Genomic DNA, 17,559 nt, shown 5'->3' with positions numbered 1-17,559 from the left:
GAAGGGTATTACAACCAGGACAAAAGAAGTTATCCTGCCGTTGTATCGGGCGATGGTGCGCCCGCAAATGGAATACTGCGTCCAATATTGGTCGCCGTACCTTAAGAAGGATATGGCGTTACTCGAGAGGGTTCAGAGGAGAGTGACACGTCTGATAAAAGGGATGGAAAACCTTTCATACGCTGAGAGATTGGAGAAACTGGGTCTCTTTTCTCTGGAGAAGAGGAGACTTAGAGGGGATATGATAGAGACTTATAAGATCATGAAGGGCAGAGAGAGAGTAGAGAGGGAACGATTCTTCAAACTTTCGAAAAATAAAAGAACAAGAGGGCACTTGGAAAAGTTGAAAGGGTGTCCAAAACGAATGCTAGGAAGTTCTTCTTTACCCAACGAGTGGTGGACAACTGGAATGCGCTTCCAGAGGGCGTAATAGGGCAGAGTACAGTACTGAGGTTAAGAAAGGATTGGACAATTTCCTGCTGGAAAAGGGGATAGAAGGGTATAAATAGAGGATTAGTGCACAGGTCCTGGACCTTTTGGGCCGCCGCGTGAGTGGACTACTGGGCATGATAGACCTCAGGTCTGACCCAGCAGAGGCATTGCTTATGTTCTTATGTAGGACATCCCATCATGGTTTCCTTGGCATGAAAACAGGAGAGCTTTTCCATTGTCTTCTCCTGTGGCATGACAACTTTCCAATGACCACAAGGAGCGACCATGGGATTTGAACTTGGGCCCTTCCAATTCCCAGTGTTCTACTTCTCTGCAATTACAGCACTAAAATTGCCACAGGCATTCCTAAACTTGGTTGCAATTAGCGCAGAGGTGTTAAGTAAACCCATGCTAATTGCAACTATAAATTATGCAGTCCCTACTCATTCTGCACCTAGTTCTCGATCCCTATAACAACATGCAGTTAACATGCAAATTCACTCATGCCAACCATGATGACACTGTTCTGATAATTGGCGTGCTTATGGGAGTGTGTGGCGCAGTGGTTAAAACTACAGTCTCAGCACCCTGAGGTTGTGGGTTCAAACCCACGCTGCTCCTTGTGACCCTGGGCAAGTCACTTAATCCCCCCATTGCTCCAGGTACATTAGGTAGATTGTGAGCCCGCTGGGACAGACAGGGAGAAATGCTTGAGTACCTGAATAAATTAATGTAAACCGTTCTGAGCTCCCCTGGGAGAACGGTATAGAAAATTGAATAAATAAAATAAAAATATGCAGTAGCAGTTAACGCATCCTAATTCTTATGTTAAATAGTTTTATGCACCCAAATAGGAGATCCTAACTTGCTATGTTAGAAACACAAAGAAAACAGAGAAGGTGACCTGTGGTGCTTAAGACACCAAATACCCAATACAGCCCAAACTCAAACTCCTAGGAGTAACGATAGATAGATGCTGCACAATGCAGTCCCAAATCAACAAGACATCCCAGAAAGCTTTTTTAATTATGAGAAATCTACGTAAAATAAGAAAATTCTTCGACTCAGCACAATTCAGGCTAATTGTCCAATCCCTAGTCTTAGGTCTACTGGACTAATGCAACTCCCTCTATCTACCTTGTCCTGCCAACATGATAAAACAACTTCAGACTATACAAAATATCGCCCTCAGACTGATCTACTCCCTGAGAAAATATGATCATATTACAACTGCCTTCTTAGACTCTCACTGGCTACCTATGCAAGCACGAATTCAATTCAAATTCTACTGCCTATTATTCAAAGCATTAAAAGGCTCTGCCCCCTCCTACCTAAATAACCGCTTAAACCAGATCCTCACCTCAAGACAAAGAAGAACTTCGAACCCTTTTTCCTTCCCTCCACTCAAGGGCACTCAGCGCAAGAAGATGTTTGACAACCTTCGGGCCACGCAAGCAGCAAAACTCAACCACTCCATTTCCAACCTGCTGACGGCAACGGGCGACCTCAAAACATTCTGAAAAGAAATCAGACCTGCTTTTCAAAAAATTCATCCAAATATCTTAACTCCCCCTTCCCCCTCCTCCCGGATAAATTCTCCCCCAAAACCTCCACTTAGAAAATCTCTTCCTCCCCAAAACACCTACCAAGTATACAGATCCCTGAAATGTAATGTAATCTTATTTGTACTCTAACTGTAATCTATTTGTTATATCACACAGTAACGTACAGTCAATTTACTATCCAATTGGTAAGTTCCTCCGGAACTTAATATTAATATTGTGAAAATTATCAGGAGGTAGGAAAAAGCCTCATCCCTCCTCCAACCCAACAATATGTTAACATGTTGTTGGGTTGGAGGAGGGGATATGAGGCTTTTTCCTACCTCCTGATAATTTTCACAATATTAAGCCATTTAGTTAATGCTTGCTAATCCCTATTTTGTTTCTATGTAGACTCTTGGGAAACTATTTGTGGATCACTCCTTAGCATTTACGTGGTGCATGTGTTTACTGTGCTGCAAACATTTTGAGAGTCTATTTATTAATGAATATCCTTTATCATTCTGAAGCTTCCCTTTTTTTTTTTTGTTTCCTGGACTTTTGAAAACTGAAAGTTTGCATGCATACCAGCTTCTCTATTTTCACATGCTTTTCTCTTCATATGCAGTATAGACCAATTGTTCACATGTGTCAGATCAGGAGTGGGCAACCATGGTCCTTGAAGAGTCATAAGCCATTACTGAGATGGCTTGGGGAAATCCACTGCTTATTCCTAGGATAAGCAACATAAAATATGTTTTACTATTTATGATCTATCTAGGTACTTGGGACCTGGGTCAGCCACTGTTGGTAATGGGATGCTGGGCTTGCTGGACCTTCGGTCTGTCCCAGTATGGCAATTCTTATGTTCTTATATGAGCCAAGTATACGACAATCAAGCCATTGTTTCATCACTGATGAGGCTGGCTCTTAGGCATTTGTGGAATGAGACTTTATGACATCACAATCTGAGCTCTGGAATGTTGCTGCTATCTGGATTTCTGTCACGTACTTGAGACCTTTGTTGGCCACTGTTGGAAACAGGATACTGGGCTTGATGGATCTTCGGTCTGTGTCAGTATGGCAATTCTTATGTTCTTATGAGGACCACAACCCATTCAGGATTTAAAGATTTCCACACTGAATGCACATGAAATTGATTTGCATGTACTGCTTCCATTGTATGCAAATAGATCTAATGCATATTTATTGTGGAGCTCCTGGGTTGAAGTCCTTGAAGACGGTGGTTGCCCACCCCTGATTCAGTTGATAGCAGAACTTGAAGCAGGTGAGCACAAGAATCTGATGTCCTGTTGTAATAAGATCTTGCCATCATCAGACATTTCCTAAAACACATTCCATCCATTATTATAAAATATTTATTATTCTTTCTGTTCTCATTCTTTCATATTTCAGCAAAATAAAAAGACTGACTGTGATCATGGGCGCCATATTTTGTGGAATTTGTTTTTCAGGATTACTTCACAGACTTGATCACCAATGGCAGCATAAATTATTTCAAAATGTCAAAGCGACTCTACCCTCATAGGCCCATAATGATGGTTATCAGCCATGCTGCACCCCATGGGCCAGAGGATTCTGCTCCACAATATTCACAACTCTTTCCAAATGCTTCCCAGCACATGTAAGTACATACCCGGAATCCATCTAGTCTATAATTTTGTACAGTTGCTCACATGATTCCCCTGATTGTTCTGCATAGGTCAGGTCAGAAAAGATATGTCTATTTTTAACATAATAATAGTGATAGTAGACTTGTAGAAGAGGGAGGAGATTTCAGATTTCACTCATGTATTTATCAGTAGTTCAGGTGAGATTCGGTTCCTCCCCCCCCCCCCCCCCAAACAAGCAGAGATGACCAAGATATCCAAGCTGGAAAAAACTTTAATAGGTAGCTCGTGTGGAACATACTTCAAATGAACTACCTATTAAAGGTTTTGCTAGCTCGGATACTTTGGTCCTCTCATGGGCTTCACTTTTGGCTGACTTACTTTCTGCTGAGTTTGTCCTTCTTTGCTCCTCTTCTTCATTTGCTTTTCTTCAAGATACATTCAGATACAGGAGGCATCTACCTGTCCCCATTGTCTTAGGTACAATCTAAAAAGGCAATTCTTTAACTGTGCACCTGGCAAGCGCCCTAAATGCTGTTCTCTAAGGGCATGCATAAGTAGCATTGTATGCAACTGTAATCTGGGTATAGAACTGTTCAGCTACGCCAATGATATTACAATTGTTATACCTTGTGGCACAGTTCTATCCCATATTTCTCACAAAATTGAGTCTGTGTTGAAATTGATGAACTCTTGGATGCAGAATTTTAAACTTAAGCTCAACCCTGATAAGACGAAGTTCTTTGTTATGTCACTGCATAAGATCATTCACGAGTCCTCGATCAGTATAAATTCAACATTATATACAATTCAACCAACAATTAAAATATTGGGAGTTGTTCTGCATCTGACCATGAAAAAAACAGATAGATGCTGTGGTACATAAGGGTTATTATACGTTAGGGAAATTGCATACCATTAGACCGTATTTTGAGTTTTCTGCTTTCAAACTTTTGGTATAATCTTTGTTACTGAGTCTTTTGGACTATTGCAACATTGTTTATTTAAGAATCCCCAAGAAAGATATGGTCAGTCTTATATTGATTCAGAATACAGCGGTTAGAATGACCATGTAACTCCATTTTATCGTGAGTTACATTGGCTCCCAATGGAGGCTCGTGTCTTATTTAAGTTGGGTTGTTTTTGCTATAAGGTTATGTATGGTACCGCACCATTTTACATGGCTAATAGATTTCTTTAGCATCGTATAAATATAGTAGAAGAACTCATGCCCTGTTTACTTTTCCACCAGTACAGGGCTGTAAAAGCAAGAAATTTCTTGACCACACTCTTGCATTCCAAGCGGCTTCCCACGATAGAGAGTTTCGATTGTTATTGCTTGGAGCTTGGTCTTATAAACTTTTCAGAATCCAATTGAAAACTCATCTTTTTTCAAAATGCTTGGTCAAATAATATTCTTGTCATCATTAAACTGTCTTTAGTTTGTAATCTTTTGTAAATCGCGTAGAACTTATGGTTATGCGGTTAAGAAGTACAATGTTATGTTCTGTTATTTTATATACATGGGCAGAGCCTGGACTTGTCTCACACTTATGCACACCCCAATCAATACTGCTAATGGAAATATTCAAATACAAATCTTCCCCTATATTTTGTTTAACCACATAACATACATTTAGAAGAAGAGAAGAATTAATACATATATGCACACAACATTAATAATTTATTAATCAACCTTATTTTTTTCATACATATTATAAATATATTGAATATACTACCCTCTGACTTATACCAAACACCTATTTCAACAAACAACCCAGGCAAATGCCCTTGTTGCCCCAAAAACCTGGATAATCAGTTCCACATTGTCCAGTGTTTTATTTAAAATGTCCTTGCCAAACTGGTGCTTCATGGGTTAAACTCCTGCTTTCATGATAAGATCTTGTTCTCTCTTGAATAACAACTGACAAAATGTTCAAGCCAGCACACTTATGCATACAACATACAGGATACTGTAAGTTGCACACACTGCTTGCTGCACTTTGGCACACTCATTTATACCTGTCATTGACCCGGCGTCAGTTGGCATGCCTATATTTATGCATGCCAATGCGAGTTTATGCTTTCATTCCACAATGTAATCTGGGTGCCCAGGTGCCATTATAGAATATATTTTCCTCATGCTGCATATATTTAAATACTCCTTTATAGACTTGTCCCCTAAGTTTGTATCTAACAAAATGGAAGCTTAAATGACTTGTCCTAGGAGCATCGGTGGGATATAAGAACATAAGAAGTTGCCTCCACTGGGTCAGACCAGAGGTCCATCGCGCCCAGCGGTCTGCTCCCGCGGCGGCCCATCAGGTCTATGACCTGTGAAGTGGTTCCTGACCATTTCTATAACCTACCTCTACTTCTATCTGTACCCCTCAATCCCCTTATCCTTTAGGAACCTATCCAAACCTTCCTTGAACCCCTGTAATGTGCTCTGGCCTATCACAACCTCTGTAAGCGCGTTCCATGTATCCACCACCCTCTGGGTAAAAAAGAACTTCCTAGCATTTGTTCTAAACCTGTCCCCTTTCAATTTCTCCGAGTGCCCCCTTGTACTTGTGGTTCCCCACAGTCTGAAGAATCTGTCCCTGTCTAACTTCTCTATGCCCTTCAGGATTTTGAAGGTTTATATCATGTCTCCTCTAAGTCTCCACTTTTCCAGGGAGAACAACCCCAGCATTTTCAACCTGTCAGCGTATGAAAAGTTTTCCATACCTTTTATCAGTTTAGTCACTCTTCTCTGGACCCCCCCTCAAGTACTGCCATGTCCTTCTTGAGGTGCGGCGACCAGTACTCGACACAGTATTCCAGATGTGGGCGCACCATTGCACGATACAGCAGCATGATGACTTCCTTCGTCCTGGTTGTGATACCCTTTTTAATGATACCTTGAGTTACTTGATCCCCAACCTGCTGCTCTCACCACCAGCCTACTACATGGAATTAGGTACATACATGGGAAAAGTGTTTTGTTTGACAAAACACTTAACGTTGCCTAAGCTGCTGCTTTAGTATTTTATATATCAAATGTTTTGAACAGTGGCATAATAAGGGGGGACGAGGGACATACAACCCCAGACACCGTGTTGATGGGGGTGCCGGCACCTTTCCACCCTGCCACACCACGCCATGCTCGCACTATCCCTCCCCCCATCCTATACCTCTGTAGATCTTCACTAGTGCAAGCAACTTCTCCTGTCTGTTGCTGCTCGCGCTAGCCTAGTTCCCCCTGAATCACTTCCATGTCACAGGGCCAGGAAGTGACATCAGAGAGAAATCCAACGCTAGCGTGAGGAGCATGCTAGAGAAGCCATTCACACTGGCAAAGATTTAGAGGTATGGGGAAGAGGGAGAGCGCGAGTGTGGAGTGGAGGGGCAGAAAAGAGCTGGGGGGGCATGGAAGAAGCAGGGGTGCGGGGGGGCCTCCTACCCTTACTACACTACTGGGTTTTGAGAACAATAAGCTACTGGGTTTGAAACAGTAAGCTGTTTCATTACTGCTATTTATGTAACTTCGCTGTAAATGTAACAACACTGTAATATGTATCATCGCTGTAAATGTACATTCTCTTCTATTGTTAACCGCATTGAACTTCCATGGTATTGCGGTATACAAGAATAAAGTTATTATTATTATTATTATTAAGCTTTATATTTGAGTAGATGGTCAACATTGTATATGTCTGTTAGATGCCTTAGATCCATACAGGATCACAGAATGTCACTACCACATTTCTCAAGGGCACGTTGGATAGCTGCAAGGGAGCGTGCTTTCTGTTGGCTTGCGTCAACATTATGGAATAATTTACCCAAACAAATTCAAGCACAGCCTATTTATAAGAATTTTTTTTTTTTTTTTTAAAGGAAGAAATACACCTCCAAACACCCCCAGTCCGTTCCCGTCAACTACAGAATGCCAGACACCGATCCTACTCCCATTTCCTACCAAACTACTGGAACCAATTACCCCCACAGATCAGATACCTTGAAGGGCTCCTGAACTTTAAGAAAGCAATAAAAACATACCTCCTCACCTCTGTTCAACCTGTACCTGTTCTGAATATGTGGGGAGAACTGAATTAAATAACCCTCCTTTTTACAAAACCATGCAAGAGGTTTTTATGAGCATTGGAGCAGCGCAGAGCATTCAGCGCGCCGGCCAGCACTTAAATCCTCTTGTGTTATTTTGTAAAAGGGGGTGGGACTAAATTAATTAAAATCCCACTTTAAACAATCCTTTAATGTGCAGCTTATAGTATGAGGGAGATTGCAATGTCCTCCAGGGACCTATTTTCCTCTTAGAGCTGTAAGTATAAGGCTATTAAAGGGTGAATGTAGCTCTATATACGCAGGGGCCGCTGAAAAGTTAGCCCAACCAACAAAGTTGGGGCAGTCTCCATCAAGGGCTAAACACTTAGAGTGACATAATCCAAAAATACGTCTAAGTTCATTTTAGACCTAGAGCGCTAGTCGCCCAACGTCGGCAGCGTCTAAAGTCCATTCTCGAAAAATACGTCCAAAATAATTTTTTTGCGAAAATCATCTGCTTCTATATCCATACCGCAAAGTCGTCTATCTTTATATCCCATTCTCATCCCAAAAATCGTCCAAGTCCCAAACGCCTAGAATAAGACCTTTTGTATGTGGGAGGGGTCAGCAAAGTGATGGACTGGCTACCCAGACATAGCAACAGATTAGTGGGGCACTTTATAGGGCACTGCTGTGAGCTTCACAAAAAGGGTGCCACATAAACATCTCACCACCACTCCCTTGCAGGTCATGGTAAGACCCCCCAAAACCTACTATACCCACCTGTCTACAACCCAATTGCCCTTATGGCTGCAGATTGTTTATTGTTTGTTTATAGTTTATTCAAATTTTTGATTAAACGCTTTATCGATACTACAAAGCGTTGTACAAGGTTTAAAATAACATTTAAACAAATTTAACAATTAAGACATATCTTTATATAAAAATTTCTAGACTGACGACAATTACATACAGGGTAATTACAGACCCGAAGGCCCCTAAACACAAATGGGAAGGAGGGGAGAAATACAATTAATATAGAAAATGTGAGAAACACTTATGGTAAACACAAAAGGGACTGGGAAATAGCATGTAAAAAACAAGAGTAGATTAATCTCTAAGTTTCAGATAATCAATTAAAAGCATCTTTAAAAAGAAAGCACTTTAAATTACTTTTAACATTTTTTATATTTTTTTCTTTTTTTAAATCTAAAGGAAGAGTATTCCAGATCGTAGGGGCTGTCGCAGAGAAAATGGAAGTGCGACGAGTACCGATTATTTTTAAAGATGGAATATTGAGATTGCATTGAGAAATAGATCTTAAAGCTCTTGGCGGATCATATGGGATCAAAAGTCTGTCTATGAATGCTGGTGTAGTAGTCTGTAACGTTTTGAATGTCAATAGGGCGATTTTATAAGTTACCCTGTGTGAGACAGGCAACCAGTGGGCTTTTTGAAGCAAAGGGGTGACATGATCAAATTTCTTTGCGCCATAGATTATCTTAATGGCTGTGTTTTGGATGAGCTGCAAGCGTTTTAAGTCTTTATGATAGATCCCTTTTAATAATGAGTTGCAATAATCCATTTTTGATATTACAAGAGCATGGATCAAAATATTCAGGGAACTAACGTCAAGTAGCGGGGCCAACGATCGAATCATCCTTAATTTATAAAAACAATTTTTAACCAATGCACTAATTTGTGGACGAAATGTTAATTTGTTATCTATAAGGACACCTAATATTTTAGTAATTGCGATTAGAGGAAGTGAGATATTTTCAATGGTGACTGGAGAAATTAATTGTGCTCCTTCTTTACCAGAGAAGAGGAGAGTGTTAGTTTTTGAAATGTTTAAAGAGAGTTTGTTAGAATTTAACCAGTCATGAACTTTACTTAATTTATGATTAATTGAGTGAATCTCTGTTTGGCTATTAGGATCAATAGGGTGCAATAATTGTAGGTCATCAGCGTAGGCGAAAACAGTGAACCCTATTGATTGGCAAAGGGTCAGGAGAGGCGCCAAATAGATATTAAATAACAGAGGTGATAAGATGGAGCCTTGGGGAATACCAAAGTTAGAATGATAGGATTTTGAAACTGAGTTATTGAAATGTACTGTAGAGGCTCTGTCAAAAAAGTAAGAGCGAAACCATTCAAGAGCTTGGTCAGCAACCCCTATAGAAGAAAGGCGTTGCAATAAGAGATGATGATCAATAGTGTCAAACGCTGCTGCAAGATCTAAAGAAATTAATAGAACTGATTTATGTTGGTCCAGATAGTAATTTATAGTTGTAGTGAGACCAAGTAAAGAATATTCTGTAGAATGATTTAATCGGAAACCAGTTTGGACATGCGTTTTTTCAACAAAATCTGACAATTGTTGAAAGACGATTTTTTCAGTTAGCTTGGATAAAAAAGGTAGATTTGCAATTGGACGGTAGTTAGAACAATCGTCAAGATTATTTTTTGGATCTTTTAAGATTGGAGATATGATGGAGTGTTTCCATTCTGGTGGTATATTAGCTGTAGATAGGCAAGAGTGGATAATTTGAAGAATATATGGCCCGAATACTGTGAAATATCTTTTAAGGAAAAAAGGAGGAATTGGTTCAGATTTGGAACCTTTAATGTTGATACAATGTAAGATGTTTTCAGATGCCATTTATATGGCAGTACAGTAGGGGGGGGGGGTTTGGTGGACTCACATTGTCCATCATGAATGCTTATGGGCCTGGGTCCTCCTCTCTATGGTCCACTAGCCCATCCTCAGGCTATTTAAGAGACCTGTGTGCAGCTCTACTAGGCTTTTCTATGCCAGGTGCTGATGTTCTAGAGGCAGGTATGTACACTTTTATTCCGATTTTTATGGCAGTGCGGGGGTGGGTCAGTGATCTTTGGGGGAGTATGTGGGAGTCTGTACTTTGTGTCTGCAGTGGTTATCTGGTCACTTTGGATACCTTCTGGCCACTTAGACCGATTTTTAGATCACCTAAGTCACAACATATAAGTTCCGTCCAAGCAGCCTCATAAAACTTTCAGTTATACTTGCAGTACGACTATGTCTAGGTCGCCCATGTCCTGCCCAAATCCCGCCCTCACCACTCTTCTTAAAACGCCTCTTTCAGCTCTGGGCGTACAGCAGCTGCCTCTAGATATGTCTATAACCCGTTTCGATTATCGGCACTTGGATAACCTGTCTTTTAGGTCGTCCAAGTGCCGATTTAGGTGGGTTTTTAGACGTATTTTCATTTCAATTATGTACCTCTTAGTCTAGCGATTTTCCACTTTTTTCATTGGTAGAACACATTTTAGTGCATGTATACATCTAGCAATTTTACATGTAAAGCACTGTGTAAATTATTCTTTTTCAATCTTACTTATATAGTAGCAGCAGACATCATCCTCCCAGGCTTCCTGCAGTCTGGGTATATCATTTTTCAAATGTTTCACAGTGGTTAAGGGTAACACTGGTTGTAAATTTGGCACTTTACTAGCCCAAGTTCTCTCTTTTGTGTTTTTTATCAGTACTCCAAGCTACAACTATGCTCCTAACATGGACAAGCACTGGATCATGCAGTACACTGGGCCTATGTTGCCGATCCACATGGAGTTCACCAATGTTCTGCAGCGCAAAAGACTCCAGACGTTAATGTCTGTGGACGACTCCGTAGAAAAGGTGAGATCCCTAAACATTTTATTGAAGTTGGTCATGGTAGCTTATATTCATATTTTATGACTGTTACCTGTAACATATAAAACTATCTAAAAATACAGGGGGGAAATTCTATAAATGGTTCCAAAAATTAGGCCCACAACAACAAAAGCACCAACAAATTTCACAGAACACCAAGAGAAAACCAAAACCAAAACGGTATTGTGGAAACAAAGTACTTGATGTAAAAAATTTATTGCAGCAATTCTTCACAGGTGAAAATAAAGCGATGCAGTCGAAATAGAAACAGTACATATTACACACAACAAAAAAAAATTGTGGTGCCGACATGGTCCGTGTTTCGGTTGACATCACCGTCTTCTGGATACAAAATATCAAATATCACAAGGTTTAGTTATTCGAAAAGGTTCATAGACAACAGCGCGAAAGACAAAAGCGCGCGCCGCCAATTGAGCGCAGCGTGCGCCGCCACGCCACTCTAAATTACAGTTTTTAGGGGATCCGACGGGGGGTTTTGTTGGGGAACCCCCCCCAGTTTACTTAATAGACATCGTGCTGGCGTTATGGGGGGTTTGGGGGGTTGTAACCCCCCACATTTTACTGTAAACTGAACTTTTTCCCTAAAAACAGGGAAAAAGTGAAGTTTCCAGTAAAATGTGGGGGGTTACCACCCCCCACAATGCCCCCACAACGCAGCGCGATGTCTATTAAGTAAAGTGGGGGGGTTCCCTCCCCACCCCCCCCCCGTCGGAGCGCTAAAAACAGTAATTTAGAGCGGCGCGGCAGCGCGCGCTGCGCTCAATTGTCTGGGCGCGCCTTTGTCCCGGCGCGCTTTTGACCTGACACCATTCGAAAAAGCATCCAATAGTATGTCAGAAGCTGATAGTAATATCAGAAGGAGAGCTGAGACTGGCGGGAGCAGCAGGTAGGAGATGCCGCTTGCTTAAGGTTACCAGACATCTGAATTTACCCTGATGGTTCTTCTTTTTAGAGGACTGTCCGGGCATCTGGATGGCTTTACAAAACCTGGCACTTTGTCCGGGTTTTGACAAGCATTGAGATCGGGGCCACATCTGTGATGCGGTGACGTCAAACGCATGTGTGCATCATGTGACATCATTATGTCGCAAATATTATACTAATCACAGCTATAAAGTAAAAATAAAATGTATTTAGTATGAAGTGCTCAGACCAATACCCAGGCACAGTAACAGCACATTTTAGTTTTCACGTCGGTAAAGGCGAGCACTTGTAGCACACAGCACTTTAATCTCAACGCAGCTGGAGGTTTAAGATCTTGCCGCCCATCCCATTTAATCCATCTCAAAGATAAGTGACTTTTACTTACTTGTATAACACTGTTTGGAGCATCAGAAGATTGGTATAGGGTGGCATAGGGACAATTAAGTGATATGATGGTCCCTAATATACCCCAGTTTGGTGAGATCACTGAGCACTTCATACTAAATACATTTTATTTTTACTTTATAGCTGTGATTAGTATAATATTTGATTAAATTTTCATAATTGAATATCTCCCCAGTAGTTTGTGTAATCATTATGTCGCATCCATGAATGTGCAGATGCCCTCCAGACACGGCCCTGAAGAGATGGGGTTTGTGTGGGGCTGGGCCTGGGGACAGAATGGGGCAGGGCCACGCATCCTCATTTTCTGGACAAAAAATCCACAACATTAACCTTAAACTATCAAAAATAAACCAATGGCTCCAGGAGAATATATTATCTTTGACTATCGAAAAAAACGAAATCCATATTCTTCCCCTGGAAAGACGGACTCAAGCCTCCCTCCTCCATCTGTATTGAAAATACCCCTATTCAAACAGTCAATAAGATAAAAATTTCAGGTATTATCCTTGACCACACACTCAACTATCATGATCAAATGAATATAGTTGTCAAAAGTTGCTTCCTTAGGCTGCGTATGATTAGGTCTCTGGTTAAGTATTTGTACGTATTGTATTGTATTGTATTGTCCCCTAAACAAATGTGAATTTTAAAGTGTACATCGCTTAGAAATCCTGATTAAGCGACTAATCAAGTCACCTAATAAACTTGAAACTTGAAACTTAACTTTCTCAGCGCCTCAACCTTAAACACACTAATACATTCCCTGGTAATATCTAAATTAGATTATTACAATTCACTCTACAAGGGAATTGCACAAAAAAAAATTAGAAGATTACAAATAATACAAAACACTGCAAGAAAAATAATTGCAAGAAAAAGGAAATTTCACCACGTTATGCCATTACTAAAGAATGCACAGTGACTCCCTATCAGTCATAGAATCATATACAAACTGGCTTTAATCACATTTAAGGTACAACTATTCAAAGCCCCACTATTTTTATGCAGAGTAATAATAATAATAACAGCTTATATACCGCAATACCGTGAAGTTCTATGCGGTTTACAAAGATTAAGCAAAGGTACAAATCGATTGACTTTAAGAGGGGAGGAAGAAAGAGGGTTAATAGGACAGGAAATCCATTTTTGAGGAGAGAGTGATCAATAGAACAAGTTAATCGCTATAGAGGGGAGAGAGCAGAGAGGATCAATTGTCTAGATACTTTAGGAACAGGTGTGTTTTCAGACGTTTCCTAAATTCCTCATAAGTAGTGGGCGAAAGCAATTACCCCTTACAATCCGTTTCGTACTCCTAAGATCGGAGGATAAAAACCTTCTCACAATACCATCCTTGAGAACAATTAACACCAGGCAGAACACCCTTTTCTCAGTTACAGCCCCTCAAATTTGGAATTTATTACTGGCACAGGTAAGGAAGGAAAAAGCCCTTGATAAGTTCAAAGGAAAATTAAAAAGTCTCCTATTCAGGGACGCCTTTGAATAATTGCCCTCCCAGGTTTAGCTTGATTGCGACACTCAATGCAGGCAAGGCCCTATCAATGTATCGTAATTCCTCTATGTTTTATTCCTTTTTTGTTCTCTTTCCTGTATTGATTGTGGTTCCTCCCGTTACTTTCTTCTCGTCTGAACTAAGTCGGTGTTTCCCTGATTCTATAAATGGCACCTCAATCAGCCGGTGCCTAAAATAAATGGTGCCGGTCGCATGTCAATCACACGTAGGTGCCATTTACAGAATCGCAGCTAATGGTGCCTATGTAAAAACTTAGGCGCCTGATATGTAGGCCAGGGTTTTAAAGGTCTACATTTCAGGTGCCTACATTTTTGGAGAATCATGCTTAGTGCCTAAGTCATGCTCCGCCCATAGATACACCCACTTTTATAAAATCAGATAGGCGCCATCACCCAATTGCATTTTTTTTAATTTTTTACCAGTTATTGAGCCTATTAAGAGTATTTTGCCAATTAAGTTAGGCACCTTTATAGAATCAGCCCCATACCACCTATCAGTGGAGGTTTCCTAAGCAGTTTACATTCAGGTACTCAAGCATTTTTCCCTATCTGTACCAGTGGGCTCATAATCTGTCTAACGTACCTGGGGCAATGGAGGATTACCGTAAGTGGCTTGCCCGGGATCACAAGGAGCAGTGTAGGGCTTGAAACCACAATCTCGCCCCCCCCCCCCCCTTGATGTCAGAAGGAAGGCTTCTGGATCAACGCGGGCAGTGCACCAGAAGGAATCACTGCTCATGGCCCTGTGAAGAAGCCGCCCAATTAGCTGCTAATTATACAATTACTTTGCACATGTAAGTGACACTGCTCCATAACCTGTGCACACAACTTTACAGGCTAAGTGCAAATTTGGGTGTGCAAGTTTACAGAATAAGACTTATACCATTATAACAGTTTAGAATGGTTCATTTTAGCTGTTTTTTGTTGCTTGTGGTTTTTTTTTGGAATCCATCAGCAATAAATATTTTTAAAATAAAATAAATGGAGAAGACACCTCAAGGAAAGATCATATGGAATTGAAGAGCCAATGTTTGCTAATAAATTGGGGAAAATGGGGAGCAACGCATTGACGGAAATGAGAGACACTGCTAAATGCCTGGATTTTCTAGACTGGGGGGGTTCTCTGTCAGTATTAACTTTATATACAGGGGTTGTGGTGGGGAGGAAATGAAAATGAAAGATATATGAAGGTGGATACATGGATGCAGTATAACAGGGTACATAATGATACTTGCAGTGCTCTAAAATGTTGAACCCATGTTTTGGTGGTAAGTTGGAAGAAGGCAAGTAAAGAGGACAGAAAAGATTGAAATAGAAGAAAACAAGCTGTGGAAGACACTTGGGGAGAAGGCAATATAGAAAAGAGATGGAAAATATGAGCAAAATAGTAGAGTAGGGTGAGATAGAGTGTGAAAAATAAAAAGGAGAAAAAATTAGAGGAGAGTGACATGAGGGAAAGAAATGAGACATCAAGAGAAGTTTACACTTCCAACTGGACTAAATGTATTTTAGACACCTGCAGGGCTGTCCATCTATTCCAGTGGGGAACTCCAGCCAGTCAGCTTTTCAGGATATCTGCAATGAATATTCATGAGATTGATTTGTATGCACTGCTTCCATTGCATGCCGATTTCTCTCTTGCATATTCAGTATGGCTATCCAGAAAACCTGACTGGCTGGGGTTCCCCTCGGACAGGTTTGGGAACCACTGATCTGTTCCACTAGAATCCTGACAGCCACCAGTCAGTTATAAGCTACGGTAGAGTGTTTTCAGAATGTTCCAGAAAGCCAGGGTTCAAGAAATTGGCAGAATAGAGCCCCAAATGTTTTAGCATCATAATTTGTATCCCATGTGATCTGGATTGTCTATGTCTGTATTTCAGATTTATCAGATGCTTCAGGAGACTGGCGAATTGGAGAACACTTACATCATCTACACTGCTGACCATGGCTACCACATAGGACAGTTTGGGCTGGTGAAGGGGAAGTCCATGCCATACGACTTTGATATTCGAGTTCCTTTCTTTGTCCGTGGCCCAAATGTGGAACCAGGATTTATGTACGTTCTCTGAAGTTATACCATCAGTGAAATGCTTCTAAACACGTTTAAGTGTCTAATGTACATTGTTATCCTGCCCTGCAAAACAGGCTGCTACCACAAAACATTTCAAGTTAAAACAGGACCACTTTTCCTGTTTGAAGTTGTTTGGGAGTTTTTTTTAATTAATGACCTTGGAGAAATATGGATTTGTTGGAAGTGTCAGAAGCATAGAATAAACCAAGCTCATGGGAGTCAGTATTCAAAGTGATTTAACTGGGCAGGAAAGCCTCCTGTGCAATTAAAGTGCTTGGGCCTGTCTGTTTGCTGATATTCAGCAACAGTTTAACATGACAATTCCACTCAATATCAGCACTAAGAGGAATATTCTAGAAACGGCGCCCTACTGGCACCTAAGTTAATTAACAAATGCCATTTAAAATGGCAAAAAATGGCACCACACTATTAAAACGCTTACCGGTGCCTTAATAATACATGATGGAATTGTGCCTACATAGGCGCTTTAGGCTGGAAGTGGCATTAGGCAGCCTAAAGCGCCTATGTAGGCACGATTCACGATAAAGATAGGCACCGGATATGTAGGCCCGGAAGACCCTGGCCTACATTTCCAGTGCTTATCTTTTGCGGATGTGCGATTCTCTATATGACACCGTTGTGTGATTGACATGCGATAGGTGGCCGCTTTTTAGGCGGCCGCCGATATTGGCACCCTATAGAGAATCCGGGCCTAACTGTCTCTGCTCTGCCTGGTTATTGAAGAGGTGGACTCCTGGTGAAGTTTGGGCAGAGCTAGTACTTAAAGATTCTCAAATACAGGTCAACAAAAGCACATAGAGACCTAAGGGAAGGAAAAGATCTCAGAAGCACCACATCATGGAACATAGAAAGTTCTCCTATGGTTGCAGAGTGGTGGTGGGTCTCTTTCATGGACTGGCAGGAAATTTCTGTGGACCGGCATCGGTCCACGGACCGGTGGTTGAAGAACACTGAATTACTTTAAATACTGGGGATACCGTGCTGATCCTTATCAAGCTCCATGTAAGGTAGAAACGGCATGGATGGCTCAGAAATTGGCTTGGAGAGGAGATTTGTTTGTTTTTAAAATCAGATGCATTGACATAATAAACAGTGCATCCCTTCTATTTTATCTCTCAACAAAAGTAGAAAGAGCAAAATATATTTTTATGGGAAAAAAAATTTAAGAAATGAGGCCAAAATAGATATCTAAGAAGTTGATATTAGAGAATGACAAGGGGATAAATTTTTCTCTGTTCCCACAGG

The 17,559-nt window shown here is 40.8% G+C and overlaps 1 protein-coding gene across 5 annotated transcripts in view; it reads left to right on the top strand.

The window, feature by feature from the left end:
* The window catches only part of SULF1 (sulfatase 1), a 245,651-nt gene that overhangs the window by 159,437 nt on the left and 68,655 nt on the right, over positions 1-17,559 (top strand). For all 5 annotated transcript variants that reach the window (XM_033934433.1, XM_033934434.1, XM_033934437.1 and 2 more), the window contains 3 exons: positions 3,449-3,618; positions 11,174-11,324; positions 16,103-16,278. In XM_033934433.1, coding sequence (XP_033790324.1) covers positions 3,449-3,618; positions 11,174-11,324; positions 16,103-16,278 — 497 coding nt within the window. The remainder of the gene's footprint in view (positions 1-3,448; positions 3,619-11,173; positions 11,325-16,102; positions 16,279-17,559) is intronic.

Source organism: Geotrypetes seraphini, chromosome 2 (genome assembly GCF_902459505.1).
Source record: "Geotrypetes seraphini chromosome 2, aGeoSer1.1, whole genome shotgun sequence".
NCBI lineage: Eukaryota > Metazoa > Chordata > Amphibia > Gymnophiona > Dermophiidae > Geotrypetes > Geotrypetes seraphini.
This window is presented reverse-complemented; position numbering and strand designations above follow the sequence as displayed.